The following is a 17,255-nucleotide window of genomic DNA, read 5'->3' as shown; positions in this document are numbered from 1 at the left end:
ATGGGGAACTAAGATCCCGCGAGCCATGTGACGCAGCCAAAAAAACCCCAAAAAACAAACAAACTGATTTGCTATGGAGGCAGAGAATAAATCCTAATCAGAATCGGAGGATTTCCAGTACTTGGCTTTCAACAAAAGTTAAGGGGCATCTAATAGTTTTGTTAGCTGAATATTTAATTTAAAATTATTTTTAAAAAAAGCTACAAAATCCTACACGTAACATCTATTTAATGAGGAGAAACTTGAAGTTTTTCCCACTAAGATCAGGAACAAGGCAAGCGTATCTGCTCTCTTCATTCCTTTGCAACATCATACTGGAAGTTCTAATTAATGCAGTAAGATAAGAAAAGGAAATAAGAGATACACAGATTGAGAAGGGAGAAATAAAACTGTCGTTTTTTGCCAATGACATCATTTTCTATGTAGAAAATCTGAAAGAATCAACCAAAAAATCTCCTGGAACTAATTCGTGATTATAGCAGTGTTGCAGGATAAAATGTTAATACACAAATGTCAATCACTTTCTTATATACCATCAGTGAATGTGTAGAATCTGAATTTAAAAACATAGTGCCTTTACATTAGCTCCCCTAAAACTGAAATACCTAGGTATAAATCTAACGAAATAAGAAAAAGTGTATACGAGGAAAACAAAATTCTAATCAAAGAAGAATCAATAAATGGAGAGCTATTCCATGTTCAGGGACAAGAACACTTAATATTGTCAAGATGTTACTTCTTCCCAACTTAATCTGTAGATTTCACCGCAATCCCAATCAAAATCCCAGCAACTTATTTGTGGATATCAACAAACTGACTCTAAAACTTACAGACAAAAGACCTAGAATACACAGTGTTGTAGAAGAACAAAGTTGAAGTACTGACAGTACCTGAGTCCATGACTTACTATAAAACTATCATAATGAAGAGAGTGTGGTATTGGCAAGAGAATAGACAAGTAGATCAGTGGGACAGAATAAAGAGCACTGAAATAGACACACATAAATATAGTTAACTTACATTTGACAAAGGAGCAAAGGCAATACAGTGGAGAAAAGATAGTCTTTACAAATGGTGCTGGCACAACTGGACACTCACATGCAAAAAATTGAATCTAGACACAGAGCTTTACAACGTTTACAAAATTAACTCAAAATGAATCACAGACCAACATGTAAAATGCAAAACTATAAAACTCCAAGAAGGTAACATAGAAGAAAATCTAGATTACCTCAGGTTTGATGATAACTTTTTTGATGCAATACCAAAGGTGCAATCCATGAAAGAAAGAATTGATATTCTGGACTTTATTAAAATTAAAAAATTTCTGCTCTGTGAAAGACAGTGTCAACATAATGCAAATATAAGCCACAGAATGGCAGAAAATAATTTACAAAAGACATATCTGATAGAGGACTGTTATTCAAAATATACAAAAAACTCTTCAAGTCCAACAGTAAGAAAACAAACAACCTGATTTATAATGGGCCAAAGACCTTATCAGACAGATGGCAAATCATCACAGGAAAAGATGCACCATGTCCTATTTCATCAGGGAAATGTAAATTAAGACAACAGTGAGGTATTACCAGACACTTATTACAGTGGCCAGAATCAAGAACACTGATAACACCAAATGCTGGTGAGAATATGGAGCAATAGGAACTTTGATTCATCGCTGATGGGAATGCAAAATGGCACAGCCACTTTGGAAGACAGTTTGCTGGCTTCTTACAAAATTAAACATTACCATATGATCCAGCAATCATCTTCCTCGGTATTTGCCCAAAGAAGTTGAAGACTTAACGTCTATACAAAAACCTGCACATGAATGTTTGTAGCAGCTTTACTCGTATCTTGGCAAAACTTGAGAGCAACTAAGAATATCCTTCAGTAGGTAAATGGATAAACTGAGGTGTATCCAGACGATGGTATATTGTCTAAAACAAAACAAATGAGCTGTCAAGCCATGAATAGACGCGGAGGTTAAATCATATTAATAAAAGAAAGAAGGCAGTCTGAAATTAACCGTATGATTTCAACTATATGACGTTCTGGAAGACATAAAACTATGGAGAAAGTAAAAAGAACAGTGGTTGTCAGGGTTTAGAGAGGAATGAGGGATGAATCGGTGAAGCACAGAGAATTTTCAGAGCAGTAAAACTACTCTGTCTGATACTATTGTAATGATGGATGAGTGTTGGTATATATATGTCCAGACCCGTAGAATGTACCACACTAAGGGTAACCGTAACGTGAACTATGGACTCTGGGTGGTAGTTGTGTGTCAGGATAGATTCATCTCATAATCTTAAGAATGGAGGAAGCTGTGCATTGGCATGGAATACATGTGAAATCTCTGTACCTTCTCAATTTTGCTTAGACCCTAAAACTGCTCTTAAAAAATTAAGTTCTTGGGCTTCCCTGGTGGCACAGTGGTTGAGAGTCCGCCTGCTGATGCAGGGGACACGGGTTCGTGCCCTGGTCCGGGAAGATCCCACATGCCGCGGAGCGGCTGGGCCCGTGAGCCATGGCTGCTGAGACTGCGTGTCCGGAGCCTGTGCTCCGCAACGGGAGAGGCCACAACAGTGAGAGGCCCGCGTACTGCAAAAAAAAAAAAATTAAGTTCTTAAGTTTTTTTTAAATTTAATGCTATAACATCATAGTTTTAAAACTTCTGCGATTTCCATTCCTGTGTGTGTAAAATTTATAATATAAATATATATGAGATGGATAGATAGGAAGTGGTTAACTGAAATATAATTGTATTTTAAGTTTGAACAATTAGATTTAGTAAGTTACTTACAAAATAGTAAAAATCATTAAGTTTCATTGAACCAACATTGCCAACATTGGCAATGAAATTGCCAACATTTGAACATTTTAACCTATCAAACCGGCAGTTATGTATGGCATAACTAAGTATTATGTTTCAAAAACAAAAATGTAAAAAACAAACAAAAATGTTTGAGCTCTAGCCAGTGTCCCACTCATTTCAACTAATGTTCAAAACATAATTGCCATGAAAAAATAGTATTTGGTATAGTTATTTCATCACTACTTTAGTCCTCAATGAAAGAGGATAAAGTACAGAAAAATATTTTCTATGTCTGACGAAATAACATGCTATAAGTGATATTATGCTAGGGGATATGTCAGGCAATTTTCTTTAGGAATGTAAACGATGAGCAAAATATATGAATACCATGAAGTGGTAGTTATTGGTTATTAATGATCAGAGAATTTTAGCACATCTTAGACCAGACTTCGTTAGGCGATTCTTCAAAATCAGAAAGCGACTGCTGAAAGTGCTTTTATACTAGGTCTGCTAAGAAAGATAAAGTTTTATGCAGACTGTTGAACAGTTTCTTTGTAAAGAATATATACATATGGCCCATATTCACATGAAAAAGTGTTTGATATCATTATTCATCAGAGAATTCCCAATTTAAACCATAATGAGATACTACTTTACGTCCACTGGAATGACTAAAATGAAAATAACTTACAGTACCAAATGTTAGCAAGTATGTGGACCAACTGGAGCTCTTAAACACCTTGCTGGTGGGAATGTAAAATGGTATAACCACTTATACTTCGGCCATTTGTTCGAATGTTAAACAAACTGTTACCCTATAACCCAGTGATTTCACTCTTAGGTATTTATCTTAGAGAAATGAAACCAAATGTTTACAAAAAACCTTGTATAATAATGTTCATAGCATCTTTGTTCATAATGGTCCCCATATATGGATTATTACTAGGCAATATAAAGAAATGACCTATAATGCATGCAACTCTGTGGATTTGTCTCAAAGGCATTATCATGTGTGAGAAGCCAAAAAGTACATACTGTTTTATTCCATTTAAGTTCTGGAATTAACTAAACTGATCTGTGGTTACAGTGTTCAAAACTGTAATTCATTTTTGCTTTTGGTGGAGGAGAGGGATTGAGTAGGAGGACAGGGCAGGGGGGAATTTTCTGGGGTGATGTGTAATATTCCTTATCTTGATAGATGTGTGGATTACACAGATGTATGCATGTGTCGAAACTGATTAACTGAACACCTAAGGTCTGTTCATTTCAATGGATGTCAATTATACCTCAATAAAAATATTTTAAGTATTGATAGTGGTTTGACAATCATTTTCAAAGAGCTGATTTCTAAATAGTATACCGAGTTTTCATGAACCCATAATTAGAAAATCTGTCAAGACATGCTGCTAATATAGCACAGTGATTGAAAAGATGGTCTCTGAAGTCAGACTGTCTATAATTCAGTTCTGCCTTTAATATGTACTAACTGTGACCATAAGCAAATTACTGTACCTTTCTGCATGTTCTCACTTTCCTAGTCTTATAAAATGGGGGTAATAATAGTACCTATTTAATCAGATTATATTGGAATTATATGAATTAATTCATGTAATGCTTCTGGAGTAATTCCTGGAGCATAGTGATCACTCACTAATGTTAACTTCTTTGATATCACTCATTAATACCTTCCTTCAGCTTCTTGGCCCCCTTAAGGAATACTGTCGTACTCAGTTATCCTCCTTTTTGTCTACTCAGTAATTTGGACTTGCATGAAAAAGATGGAAAATTATTGGTAAACCTTGGAATCATATATTACAGGTGTTTGCTAAAGACTTGCTATATAACTAACTGTCCTGTGCTCTGGAGGTACAAAGACATGATGCCATTCCTAAGCTCTCCATATTGTGGGAGAAAGATACAGGGAAATAGTAAATGGTAATATAGTGTCATAAATGTGATCTGTGATGGAGATCACTCCAGTGTGCTGTGGAGGAACCAGATACCTAACCCATACTTGGCAGAAGATGATACCTATGCTTGGCTGTGTTTTTGTTTTGTCTTTTTTTTTTGCGGTACGCGGCCTCTTACTGTTGTGGCCTGTCCCGTTGCGGAGCACAGGCTCCGGACGCGCAGGCTCAGCGGACATGGCTCACGGGCCCAGCCGCTCCGCAGCATGTGGGATCCTCCTCGACCGGGGCATGAACCCGCGTCCCCTGCATCGGCAGGCGGACTCTCAACCACTGCGCCACCAGGGAAGCCCCCTTTTTTTTTTTTTTTTAATTGAATTGGGCTGTCAGGTCAATTGCTTCTGAACGGTTTATCCCTACCACTCTTTCTAACTCTGAACATCCCTTAGACTAAGAAAAATCATATTCCACATTATATGATAGGAATATATAATTATATATGCCAATCATATATATATATTATATATATATTATACAATTAGGATGATATGTTCTACTTCACTCAAGTCTAGATTAACTTTAGGTACAGATAGTTAAGAATCCATTAAGTCAACATCAGTCAATCTGCCCATAACTTGAGCTTCCAGCCTCTCCACTTCAGTATGTTTCTCCCATCACAGTTAAGAACATCCATGTTTACTTGGATTCAAAACTTGGGAGGCACATCATTAACTTTTCCTTTTCTCTCACTTCCCATCCATTCTTGCAGCAAATCCAGTCAGCTCTCTATGCAAAATGGATCCAGTGTTTAAATGTTCCTCATTCCTTTCATAACTACATTCTTGTCCAAGTCACCATCACTTTTAACAAATACAATTTAGTGATTTTTAGTATATTCTCAAAGTTGAGAAGCTATCACCACTATCTAACTCCAGGGCATTTTCCTCACCCCACAAAGAAACCCCATACCCTGTGCATTAGCGTTTACTCACCATTTTCCCTTTCCCCAGCCCATGGCAGCTGCCAGTCTACTTTCTGTTTCCCTAAGTTGCCTTTCTAGACACTGTATATACATAGAATCATACAATATGTGGCCTTCGTGTCTGGCTTCTTTCAGATAGCATAATATTTTCAAGGTTCATCTATGTAGTAAGAATCGGTACTCCATTCCTTTTTATGGCTAAATAATATTCCCCCTTGTATGGATATACCACGTTTATCCATTCTGTGTTTGTCTTTGATATAATGATTGGAGTTAGTCTGAAATGCACTTTGGGCTGAAGAGAACAGAAATGTAAACACCTGAGATCATAAGAGAACATGGCATTTTGGAGGAATATATCTGATTTAATATGCTTCAGTGAAGAAATGTTTTAAAGAAAAGAAAACAATGGAGAGAGGGAGGGCAAAACAACTGAACTGTTGTTAGAATCCACAGTCTATTTTAAAAGGTCCTGTAGGGACCTCCCTGGTGGCACAGTGGTTAAGACTCCATGTTCCCAATGCAGGGGGCCCGGGTTCAATCCCTGGTCTGGGAATTAGATCCCAGATGCATGCCGCAAGAGTGCACATGCCACAACTAAGGAGCCTGACTGCCACAACTAAGACCCAACACAGCCAAATAAATAAATATATTTTTTTAACTCCACAAATTTATTTAAAAAAATAAAAGGTCCTGTAGAGGACCAGATGGCTTCACAGGAGAATTCTATAAACCCCCCCTTTTTTTTTGGTTTTAATTAATTTTTTTTATTGGAGTATAGTTGATTTACAGTGTTGTGTTAATTTCTGCTGTACAGCAAAGTGGGTCAGTTATGAATTTTACCAAACCTTTAGAGAAGTGTTAACACCTATCCTTCTGAAACTATTCCAAAACATTGCAGAGGAAGGAACACTTCCACACTCATTCTATGAGGCCAACATCACCCTGATATGAAAACCAGACAAAGATATCATAAAAAAAGAAAATTACAGGCCAATATCACTGATGAACAAAGATGCAAAAATCCTCAACCAAATACTAGCAAACCGAATCCAGTAATACATTAAAAGGGGATTTCTCTGGCCCAGTGGTTAAGACTCCACACTTACACTGCTGGGGGTGCAGGTTCGATCTCCGGTCAGGGAACTAATAAGATTTCATATGCCATGTGGCGCAGCCAAAAAAAAATACTCAGAACATTAAAAGGATCATACACTGTGATCAAATGGGATTGATCTCAGGGATGCAAGGATTTCTCAATATCTGCAAATCAGCGTGATATACCACATTAACAAATTGAAGAATGAAAACCATATAATCATCTCAATAGATGCAGAAAGCTTTTGATAAAATTCAACGTCCACTTATGATAAAAACACTCCAGAAAGTGGGCATAGAAGGAACGTACCTCAACATCATAAAGGCTGTATGTGACAAACGCACAGCTAACATCATACTCTGTGGTGAAAAGCTATAAGTATTTCCTCTAAGATCGGGAACAAGACAAAGATCCCCACTCTCACCACTTTTATTCAACATAGTTTTGGAAGTCCTAGCCACAGCAATCAGAAAAGAAAAAGAAATTAAAAAATACAAATTGGAAAGGAGGAAACTGCCTTAAACTGCCACTGTTTGCAGATGACATGGTGCTGTACATAGAAAATCCTAAAGACGCTACCAGAAAACTACTGGAGTTCAGCAGTGAATTTGGAAAAGTTGCAGGAAACAAAATTAACATACATGAATCTGTTGTGGTTTACATATATTTATATACACAAACACACATACACATATACGCACAATGGAATACCACTCAGTCTTGAAAGAAATTTTGCCATTTGCAGTAACATGGATGAACTTGGAGGGCATTATGCTAAGTGAAATAAGTCAGACAGAAATACAAATACTTTATGATATCACTAACATGTGGAATCTAAAAAATACAACAAACTAGTGAATAAAACAAAATATAGGCAGACTCACAGATATAGAGAACAAACTAGTGTTAACCAGTGGCGGGGGTGGGGTACAGACTGTTGGGTGTAAGATACACTCAAGAATGTATTGTACAACATGGGGAGTATAGCCAATATTTTGTAATAACTGTAAATGGAAAGTAACCTTTAAAAATCGTACTAAAAATAAAAGGTCCTGTAAGAAATTTGGATATAATTTTAATATATGTATATTTATTAAAATACCCTCTAGTTCTAATTTAGGGTTTTTTAAAAATTACTTAGCATACTAAATCTAATTGTAAGATTGAAACAGGAGAAATACAGATGGGTAGTTTTCTGTTTTCATATAATGGCTATTTTAGGTTTGCATTTTAATACTGTAGTCAGGTTAAAAGCCTTTAGGGGAGTTCTTAATTAATTTTTCTGCTAAATTTTTTAGTTGCTTAGAGTAGTGGAAGTAATTGACATGGATTTTCTAGCAATATTGGCACTCTTGTAATGTTCAGCAGCTTTTAAAAATAGGTATAGTGAAATACTTCAATATTTTTTTCAGTTCCCAGCATGACCTCAAAAAATAACAAATGGGTTGAGGTCATGCAGTTCCCAGCATGACCTCAAAAAATAACAAATAGAATTCTCAGTGAAATGTCATAGTAATAACATTAAGTGGATAGAGGCTTAGGTTAGAATCAGGTTGGTCTACTGAAATTCAGAGATAGAAACTTAGCCAAAAATTAATTTATTTAACATATCTAGGTTTTAATTTTCCTTTTTTGTAAAGTGGATGTAGTACCAGACATGATCTTGAAAGTGCATCTAATCTGACCTTCTACTATTAGGTAATTAAAATCCTAAAACTATTCATTTTATTGTATATGCTAATGTGATAGTTATATATAAACATGTATTCATTTCCATGCACAATATTTTTAATATTTATAAACCTGTGTTCATTGTCATACACAATGACAAAATGGTTGTCATTTTAATTTCTGAAAGATGTCAATCACTGGCAATTTTATTACTTTCTTTGGAAGCCAATTTAATAATACTTGAGAGAATCTAGTCTTTTATAGATAAGGAAACTCAGGGCTAATGAAGATATATGACCTGTCCAGGGGTACATCGCCATTTAGTTTAGGAACAGGGATTCTATTCATTCATTAAACATTTTTTTAGAGCCTACTTCATAAGGCAGCTAGCACAGAGGTGGAAACAGAGGATAGAGGACATATGTGGCATGACAGATAAGAAAACAAGTAGTTTCATCTTAATACTAACTACATAGAGTTAGAGGTGCATGCACGGTGCTTTGATGACACAGATGGGAAGATCATGGTGCTGTTTAATTAACTTAGTAGCAGATCTAGAACTAAGTTTCTCAACTCTTAGTCCAGGGTTTCCTTTTTATTTTCACTGTTACACCCTGTTTATTTGAGCAGGAAAATATTTAAATTAGTTTTCTTGTTTGTAAGTGGCATTAAAATTGACCATACTACACCTGCGGATTTGGTAGAAAAAACAGATAATTTGTAGATTGGTATCTTATTTATTTGGGATTTTCTTGTAATTTTTATTCAAAATGAATTCCCTTCCTGCAGTTGTAAACTCTAATTGACAAAGCAGCATCCATAACTTAAAATTTTGGGTTTTTGAACTGTGTTAGTAGACTTCCTTAGCAGTTTCAAATATTATTCTCTCTGTAGGTGGAAAAGAGTTCTTATTCCCATATGAATCAAAAACTTGAATCATTTAGTTTAAAAAAAATTCTTCTTCAAGGAAGTTTTCCATTGATTTTGTACTCCCTAGACATTGCATAGTATTTAAAAAAAATTATCCAACTTAGCTTCTTGTTTAATTTTTGTTCCTATTGTTCTTTTTAACCAAAGAGATTTGCATTGCCATTCAAATCAATAGAATAGTCTTAAGACTATTCCCCTCTTTGGGGAAGAGTTTATTTTAATATGTATTCATTCCTAATACTTAATTTTAAAATTTAAGGTTAATTAGGGTTAGCTGTACTAGTGTGTTTTTTTGTGTGTTTTTTGTGTGTGTGTGTGTGGTATGCGGGCCTCTCACTGTTGTGGCCTCTCCCGTTGCGGAGCGCAGGCTCAGAGGCCATGGCTCACGGGCCCAGCCGCTCCGCGGCATGTGGGATCTTCCCGGACCGGGGCACAAACCCGTGTCCCCTGCATCGGCAGGTGGACTCTGAACCACTGTGCCACCAGGGAAGTCCTGTACTAGTGTTTTTTGATGTTCTTAATATGTTTTTCTTTTTTCAATTTTAATTTCTAATAGATATATTCTGAAATCTCTTTAGAACAGAAGAAAGATTTTTTAAATTTTATTGAAGTATAGTTGATTTGCAGTGTTGTGTTAATTTCTGCTGTACAGCAAGGTGACTCCGTTATACATATTCTTTTTCATATTCTTTTCCATTATGGTTTATCACAGGATATTAAATATAGTCCCGTGTGCTATACAATAGGACCTTGTTGTTTATCCATCTTATATATACTAGTTTGCATCTGCTAACCCCAGGCTCCCAATTCTCTGACCCTCCCCCCCAACCCCTGGCAACACAGGTCTTAGAAAACAAGAAAGATTTTTATGCTGTCTTTTTTTTTTTTTCCACTTTTTTAGAAATCGAAACGAGTTGGCTGAGACTCTTGCGCTCCTGAAAGCACAAATTGATCCTGTACTATTGAAAAACTCTAGCCAACAGGACAACTCTTCCCGGGAAAGTCCCAGCTTAGAGGATGAGGAGACTAAAAAGGAGGAAGAAACACCTAAACAAGGTTTTTTTTGTGTGTTTTGTTTTGCTTTGTTTTGTAATTTCTTCTCTTTTCTACTCCTCTTCCCAGCTATATAAATTGAAATTCCCTCAATTTGAAAATTTTTAACCCTTCCTGTAAAAGGAGGTACATTTTCCTTTTATTTAATGAAAAAAAAAAAAAAGAAGCAGCGGCAAAAAACCATTGAGGACTTTGGTCTTTTATATTGAACATTTAAAAAATTTAAATAAAAAATGTTCATATCATCAAAACATAATATCTGTTACTAATTTAAGAGTACAAAATATTAGTGAACTTTTTAAAAATTATTGTGGTAAAATATACATAACAAAATTTTATCATTTTAACCATTTTTAAGTGTACAGTTCTATGGCATTAAGTTCATTTGTGTTGTGCAATTGTCACCACCATTCATCTCCAGACTTACCTTCCCCAACTGAAACTGTGTACTCATTAAACACTAATTCCCCTTTCCTCCTCCCCTCAGCCCCAGGCATCCATCATTCTACTTTCTTTCTCTATGAATTTGATTAACTCTAGGAACCTTATTTCAGAGAAATCATGGCAGTATTTGTCCGTTTGTGACTGTCTCATTTTCATTGAGCTTAATGTCTTCAGTGTTCATCCATATTGTCCAAGTATCAGAATTTTTCCTTTTTAAGGCTAATATTCCATTGTGTGTATCTACCGCATTTTATGTATTCATCTGTCACTGGATGCTTGGGTTTCTTCTACCATTTTTCTATTGAGAATAGTGCTGCTATGAAAGTGGGTGTATAGATACCTGCTTTCACTTCTTTTGGGTATATACCTGAAGTAGAATTACTGGATCTGATGATAGTTCTGTTTTTAATTTTTTGAGGCTCTGCCATACCATTTTCTACAGCCACTGCACCATTTTACATTCCTACCAATAATGCATAAGGGTTCCAGTTTTTTCACAAGGTACACATCACTTGTCACTTCCTTTTCTTTTCTTTGTTTTAAAATAATAGCCATTCTAATGGATGTGAGGTGGTATCTGTGGTGGTTTTTTTGCGGTACACGGGCCTCTCACTGCTGTGGCCTCTCTCGTTGCGGAGCACAGGCTCCGGACATGCAGGGTCAGCGGCCATGGCTCAAGGGCCCAGCCACTCTGCGGCATGTGGGATCTTCCCGGACCGGGGCACAAACCCGTATCCCCTGCATCGGCAGGCGGACTCTCAACCACTGCATCACCAGGGAAGCCCTATCTGTGGTTTTGATTTGCCGTTTCATAATGACTATAATGATGTTGAACACCTTTTCATGTACTTAGTCATTTGTATATCTTCTCTAGAAAAATATCTATTCAAGTTCTTTGCCAATTCTTCAGTTGTTTGTGTGTGTGTGGTGTGGATTGGTTTTCTTTGTTTTGTTTTGGGTTGCCCTTAGCAAATCCTTAAGTCTCCAAGAATTATAATTATTAAACTTGATTTCCTGATTGAGCTTCCTAATATGCTTAACTGACCAGATCAAATCGTAACCTCTTCAGAAGGACAGAACCAAGTCCTAACTTTTCTAGAAGCAGCGAAACCAACTGAAATTTTGTCTAACATCATTTTAGTTAATACTTTTTGTTGATAACATACCTTTTAATGACAGGGGAGAGAATTTGCTCTCCTTATTATGCTTTCTTCCTCTACTGTTAGTTTTCCTTTACTGTTTTGATTAGAATCTGAAAGCAATATGTTTTTACCTTATTCGCTGCTTTGAGGGAATTAACCATAAAGTCATCCCCTAGCTGCAAGCATTGTATAAAAACAAGTAATTATGCCTTTTAATGTAGGCTATAATGTTCGTACATATTAAGCATTGCTTTTAGCAAAAATCCTGTTTACTGTCCTCCTTTGACCAGTGTTTATATGATTTCAAATATCTTTGGTGGTCTTACTCATAAGCCATATTTCTGATTTGAAAAATTCTTTTCTATATCTTAAAATTCAGTTTGTAGCCTACATCAGTAAAAGTTAATTTTAAAGTACTCTAAACCCACTATTGAATTTTAAGATGTTTTTAAATTGAAGTATAATTGACATATAACATTATTATTCATTTCAGGGGTACAACATAATGATTTGACATTGTATGCCTTGTGAAATGATCACCACAATAAATTTAGTAATTATCTGTCTCCATACAAAGTTACAAAAAACTTTTTCTTGTGATGAGAACCATTAAGATTTACTTTCTTAGCAAATTTCAAGTTTACTATACAATGTTATTGAATTTTCCAGATTTTTTTAGTAGCATCCCTAAGGATTAGTTCTGAGTTTAGACTTAATATTCATTTGGTCATTCATTCCTGTGTTTGCTTCTTCTCCAATGTATTTAAATCAAGACCAAAGAGGTCAAGGCAATAGAAATTTAAGAGGCAATTATTCCTATTAAGTGAACTTAAATTTTACACTGATTTTGAAGGGGGGGTGTCATTGTATAGTTTAAATTAGAAAGAAAAACAAACTATTTCCTCAATAAAGTAAAGCTCTTTCTTGTATTTAATTCTAAAATTTCACTGTTGGGGGCCTTATGTTGGGGGGAATTTCAACAATAACAGCAACTAACATTTATTGGGCCTGTCCTGCTTTTTTGCAGCCTACCAAATGCTTCATGTGCATTTTTATTTAATCCTCTTAATAAAAGAATTAGCAGCTCTTTGAGGTACTACTATTATTATTTCAGTTTTACAGATGAAGGAATTTGGAAGGTTATAAGCTTGCCCAAGTCATATAGATAATAATGTGTCAGAGTCTAGATTTGAACTCTGATTCTTGTAAAGCCTATGCCCTTAACTAGAGTGATCTAGAACTGTACTTCTCAAATTTTAATATGCATGATGTTTACCTAGTGATTTACCTGATTCACCATTTTTACAGAGGCCAAGTTGATGCTGCTGGTCAGAGGACCACAGTTTGAGTATCAAGGTTATAAATAGGCAGTCTTCTCCTAACCTTGAAAACAAATATGGTCATCCCTTGGTCTCTCTGGGGATTGCTCCCAGAACCTCTGCCGATACCAAAATCCAAGAAGGCTCAAGTCCCTTATATAAAATAGAATAGTATTTGCATACCACCTATGCACATCCTCCCGTGTACTTCATTTAAATCATCCATAGATTACTTATAATACCTAATACAATGTAAATGCTATGTGAATAGTTGCCTGTGTATGGCAAATTCAAATTTCGCTTTTTGGGACTTTCTGGATTTTTTTTTCTGAATATTTTCTATCTGAGGATGCAGAGGGCCAACTGGACAACAAAGGCTTTCATACAGCTGTTTCTGAAAATATTTCTCAGTGAATGCTGATGTTCTGACTCTCAGTACAATTAAAAGAAAGTCTGTAAGGCAGGACATCTCTTGGAAAAGCAAAGGAGGGGAGGAGCAAGACATTTAGTTCTCTGGTTTTTTTCTTTCTCTTAGATAGTGTCTCTTCTGTTTCTCTTATTCTAACAGCAAAATAATTCTTATTCATTCGACAGATACTTATTGTGCACCTACTATGTGCCAGACATGATTATAGGCATGGGAATTTAGTAAACAAGGCAGACTAAAATCCTTGCTTTTGTGAAGCTTACGTTGTAGTGGGTAAAATAGCTGACACGTATATCATCACAATGTGCCAACACTGTTCTCAGTGCCTTTTTTTTTTTTTTCTCAATCCAGATTTAGTTCGTCAGTAAGATGTTATTGATAACATGAGCTCTGTGGCCTAGTGATTGAGTTGACATCCAGTTTTTGGTTTATAAGAGGAGCAGAACTTAACCAACAGTCAAGTTCTCAGGAGAAGGAAAAAAGCTTTTCTTAGCCCATGGAACATAGATGGCCTAGTCATGGTGTGATGCTAAGAAGCTTTGGTGGGGGGAGGGATTAAAACTTTTAATATCATTCAGGGAAGGATCTTTACCTTATCAATTAATATTTCCCAAAGACTCCAATTTATTGGGTTGGTGATATAATGGAAACATTTTTGATATTGCAATTTATGAGTTGCTTTATTCATTTTTTGTGAAATTGGTTCAATAGGAAATGTAGCAGTTAAGGGATAATCTGGTGCACTTTCCTATACTACATTTGGTATCTAGAAATGGATGTTATGGCCTGCATGCCAAAATAGGTTTTCTGAATTCAGTCTTTTTTTTTTTTAAATTTATTTATTTACTTTTGGCTGTATTGGGTCTTCCTTGTTGTGCGTGAGCTTGCTTTAGTTGTGGCAAGCTGGGGCTACTCTTTGTTGCAGTGCACGGGCTTCTCATTGTGGTGGCTTGTCTTGTTGCGGAGCACGGGCTCTAGGCGCGTGGCCTCAGTTGCTCCGCAGCATGTGGGATCTTCCCGGACCAGGGCTCGAACCTGTGTCCCCTGCATTGGCAGGCAGATCCTTAACCACTGCGCCACCAGGGAAGCCCTGAATTCAATCTTAAGGAGAATAATTAATGTTGTTTACTTTGCCTTCCTGAAGTAATATTGACAGAGTGGAGAGAATAGCTACAGGATAAATTACTGTAAACCAAACTAGTAAACCAAAGTTTACTAGTACAGTACTGAAAACTTAATGATGACCTTCAGTTACAAAAATCATGTGAATATCCTGCATGTAGATGCCCTATATATACAAAACCATTCTTTAAAATTCTATCAATTTGAAAATGCCTGATAGAATTTTATTTTTTTAATAAATTTGTTTATGATATTCACAACACTTTTTTTTTTTCAAGATGTTGGGGGTAGGAGTTTATTAATTAATTTATTTATTTTTGCTGTGTTGGGTCTTTGTTTCTGTGCGAGGGCTTTCTCTAGTTGTGGCAAGCAGGGGCCACCCTTCATCACGGTGCGCAGGCCTCTCACTGTCGCGGCCTCTCTTGTTGCGGAGCACAGGCTCTAGAGCTCAGGCTCAGTAGTTGTGGCTCACGGGCCCAGTTGCTCCGCGGCATGTGGGATCCTCCCAGACCCGGGCTCAAACCCGTGTTCCCTGCATTAGCAGGCAGATTCTCAACCACTGCGCCACCAGCGAAGCCCCGCCTGATAGAATTTTAAAGAATAGTTTTGTGTACAGGGCTTCTATGTTCAGGATATTCATACAATTTTTGTAATTGAATACCATCATTATTTAGTTTTTAGTATTATACTAGCTCTTCATTCTACTCTATGAAGGAAGGAAGGGAGAGAAGGGAAGAAGAAGAAAAGAAAAAGAAACGTTTCATGATTAGAGAAACTGTTGAAGTTTTCTTTTCTGATTGAGTTTGTTGTGCCTAGAATCAGAAGGTGATAATTTAAGTTATCATTCATAATTTTTGGAAAATGTCAGTGGCATGGTTTTTGACTCTCTACAGATTCCCCTATAAAAGGAACATATTGATGGCAAAAATAAAAAACTATAAACAGTATGTGAAATTAAGATCTTAAAGGGACTCGGGTACTCTAGGCCTTATGACTTCTCAAACTTCTCCAACCAAAGCTCCCTTCCAGGACTAAACTCCACACAGAGCTTTGTGCAATCTGCTGGGAATAGGATCTAAATTAAGTACAATAAGGACAATGGAGACAAGCAAAAAAGAAGGTGCAAATAAAAGTATGAGAGAAGGCTAGAGGTAGGTGACCTCATAAAATAAGTCACTTTAATTTTTAATATAAAAAATGCAGAGCTCTATAGCTGTGAAATTAGAAAAACTGTCTACTTGCCATAAAAATGAGCAACTAAAAAATTAAAAAAGATCCAGGTCAAATCCCACAGAATTATAATAACAAAATAGAATAAGAAGTAGAATAACATCACTGCAGAGAATGAAAGCTTACCCAAAACACATTCTTACTAAACATATGAAAACTTAATAGGTGGTAGAGTTATGATTTTTCAAAAATCTATGAATAACATCTCAGTCAACAAACACAAGAATTAGTGCCCTTAATAAATAGCAGATGGAAAGGTGTGTGTTTTTTAAAAAAGTTAAAAACAAAAACAAATGAATAAAGAGATAAAGATTTGAGAGAAAGAGATAAGGATTTGAAGATACGCAATGAAAATCCAACAGAGGCCCATAAAAAAGAAAACCAAAGCAAGGGAACAGGCAAAAATGCTAAAGACTATGCTTAACAAAACTTCTTGAAATAAAAAAAGGATATGAGACTACATATTTAAAAGACACTGTGTACCTTGGAAAATCAACCCAGAACAACCAACATCAAGACATATTCTAGTAAAATTATTGGGCTTTGAAGAAAGTACTTTGGCAATCCTGACAAAAAGACCAGGTAACTTATAGGGGAAAGAATATAAGACTGCCATCACTATATTTGAAAGCAATGACTTATGCCAGAAGAAAATGCCATAACATATTTAAGGGGGAAAAATGTGAACCAGAGATTTTATGTCTAGCCAAACTGACTTTTACATAGAGGCTGCAGGTAAAGTGCTATCGAAGACCTAATTTCCCATGAGTCTTTTTATAGGGATCTTCTAGTGAATGAGCTTCAGATAGCCAAAAAGACTAACAAAACCTCAACGGTGGGTGATATAGAAATAAATATAAATGTATTCATGTGTACGGTTTAATATACATACATGTATTTCTTACCTCTGTTCATGAGAGGAATCTAAGAACAATGATACCCCAGTAGCAATAAGCACCGTTAGCTTCTAGATTTTTATTTCAAAATATTGTTTTCCATTAAAAGGAACTAGTGCCCCTTAAAGACAAGATGGATTCAGGAGATGGGCAGGGAAAATACAGGATAAGCCTAGAATATCTTAAAATGACAGAAATTAAGGACATATTCAAAA

At 36.0% G+C, this 17,255-nt stretch overlaps 1 protein-coding gene across 1 annotated transcript in view; it reads left to right on the top strand.

The window, feature by feature from the left end:
• Positions 1 to 17,255, top strand: part of RSF1 (remodeling and spacing factor 1) — a 165,359-nt gene that overhangs the window by 106,038 nt on the left and 42,066 nt on the right. The window contains exon 5 of the mRNA XM_060160114.1: positions 10,309 to 10,463. Within this exon, the coding sequence (XP_060016097.1) occupies positions 10,309 to 10,463 (155 nt within the window). The remainder of the gene's footprint in view (positions 1 to 10,308; positions 10,464 to 17,255) is intronic.

This window comes from Lagenorhynchus albirostris, chromosome 9 (genome assembly GCF_949774975.1).
Source record: "Lagenorhynchus albirostris chromosome 9, mLagAlb1.1, whole genome shotgun sequence".
NCBI lineage: Eukaryota > Metazoa > Chordata > Mammalia > Artiodactyla > Delphinidae > Lagenorhynchus > Lagenorhynchus albirostris.
The sequence above is the reverse complement of the archived record's forward strand: the minus strand, read 5'-3'. Positions and strand labels throughout refer to the sequence as shown.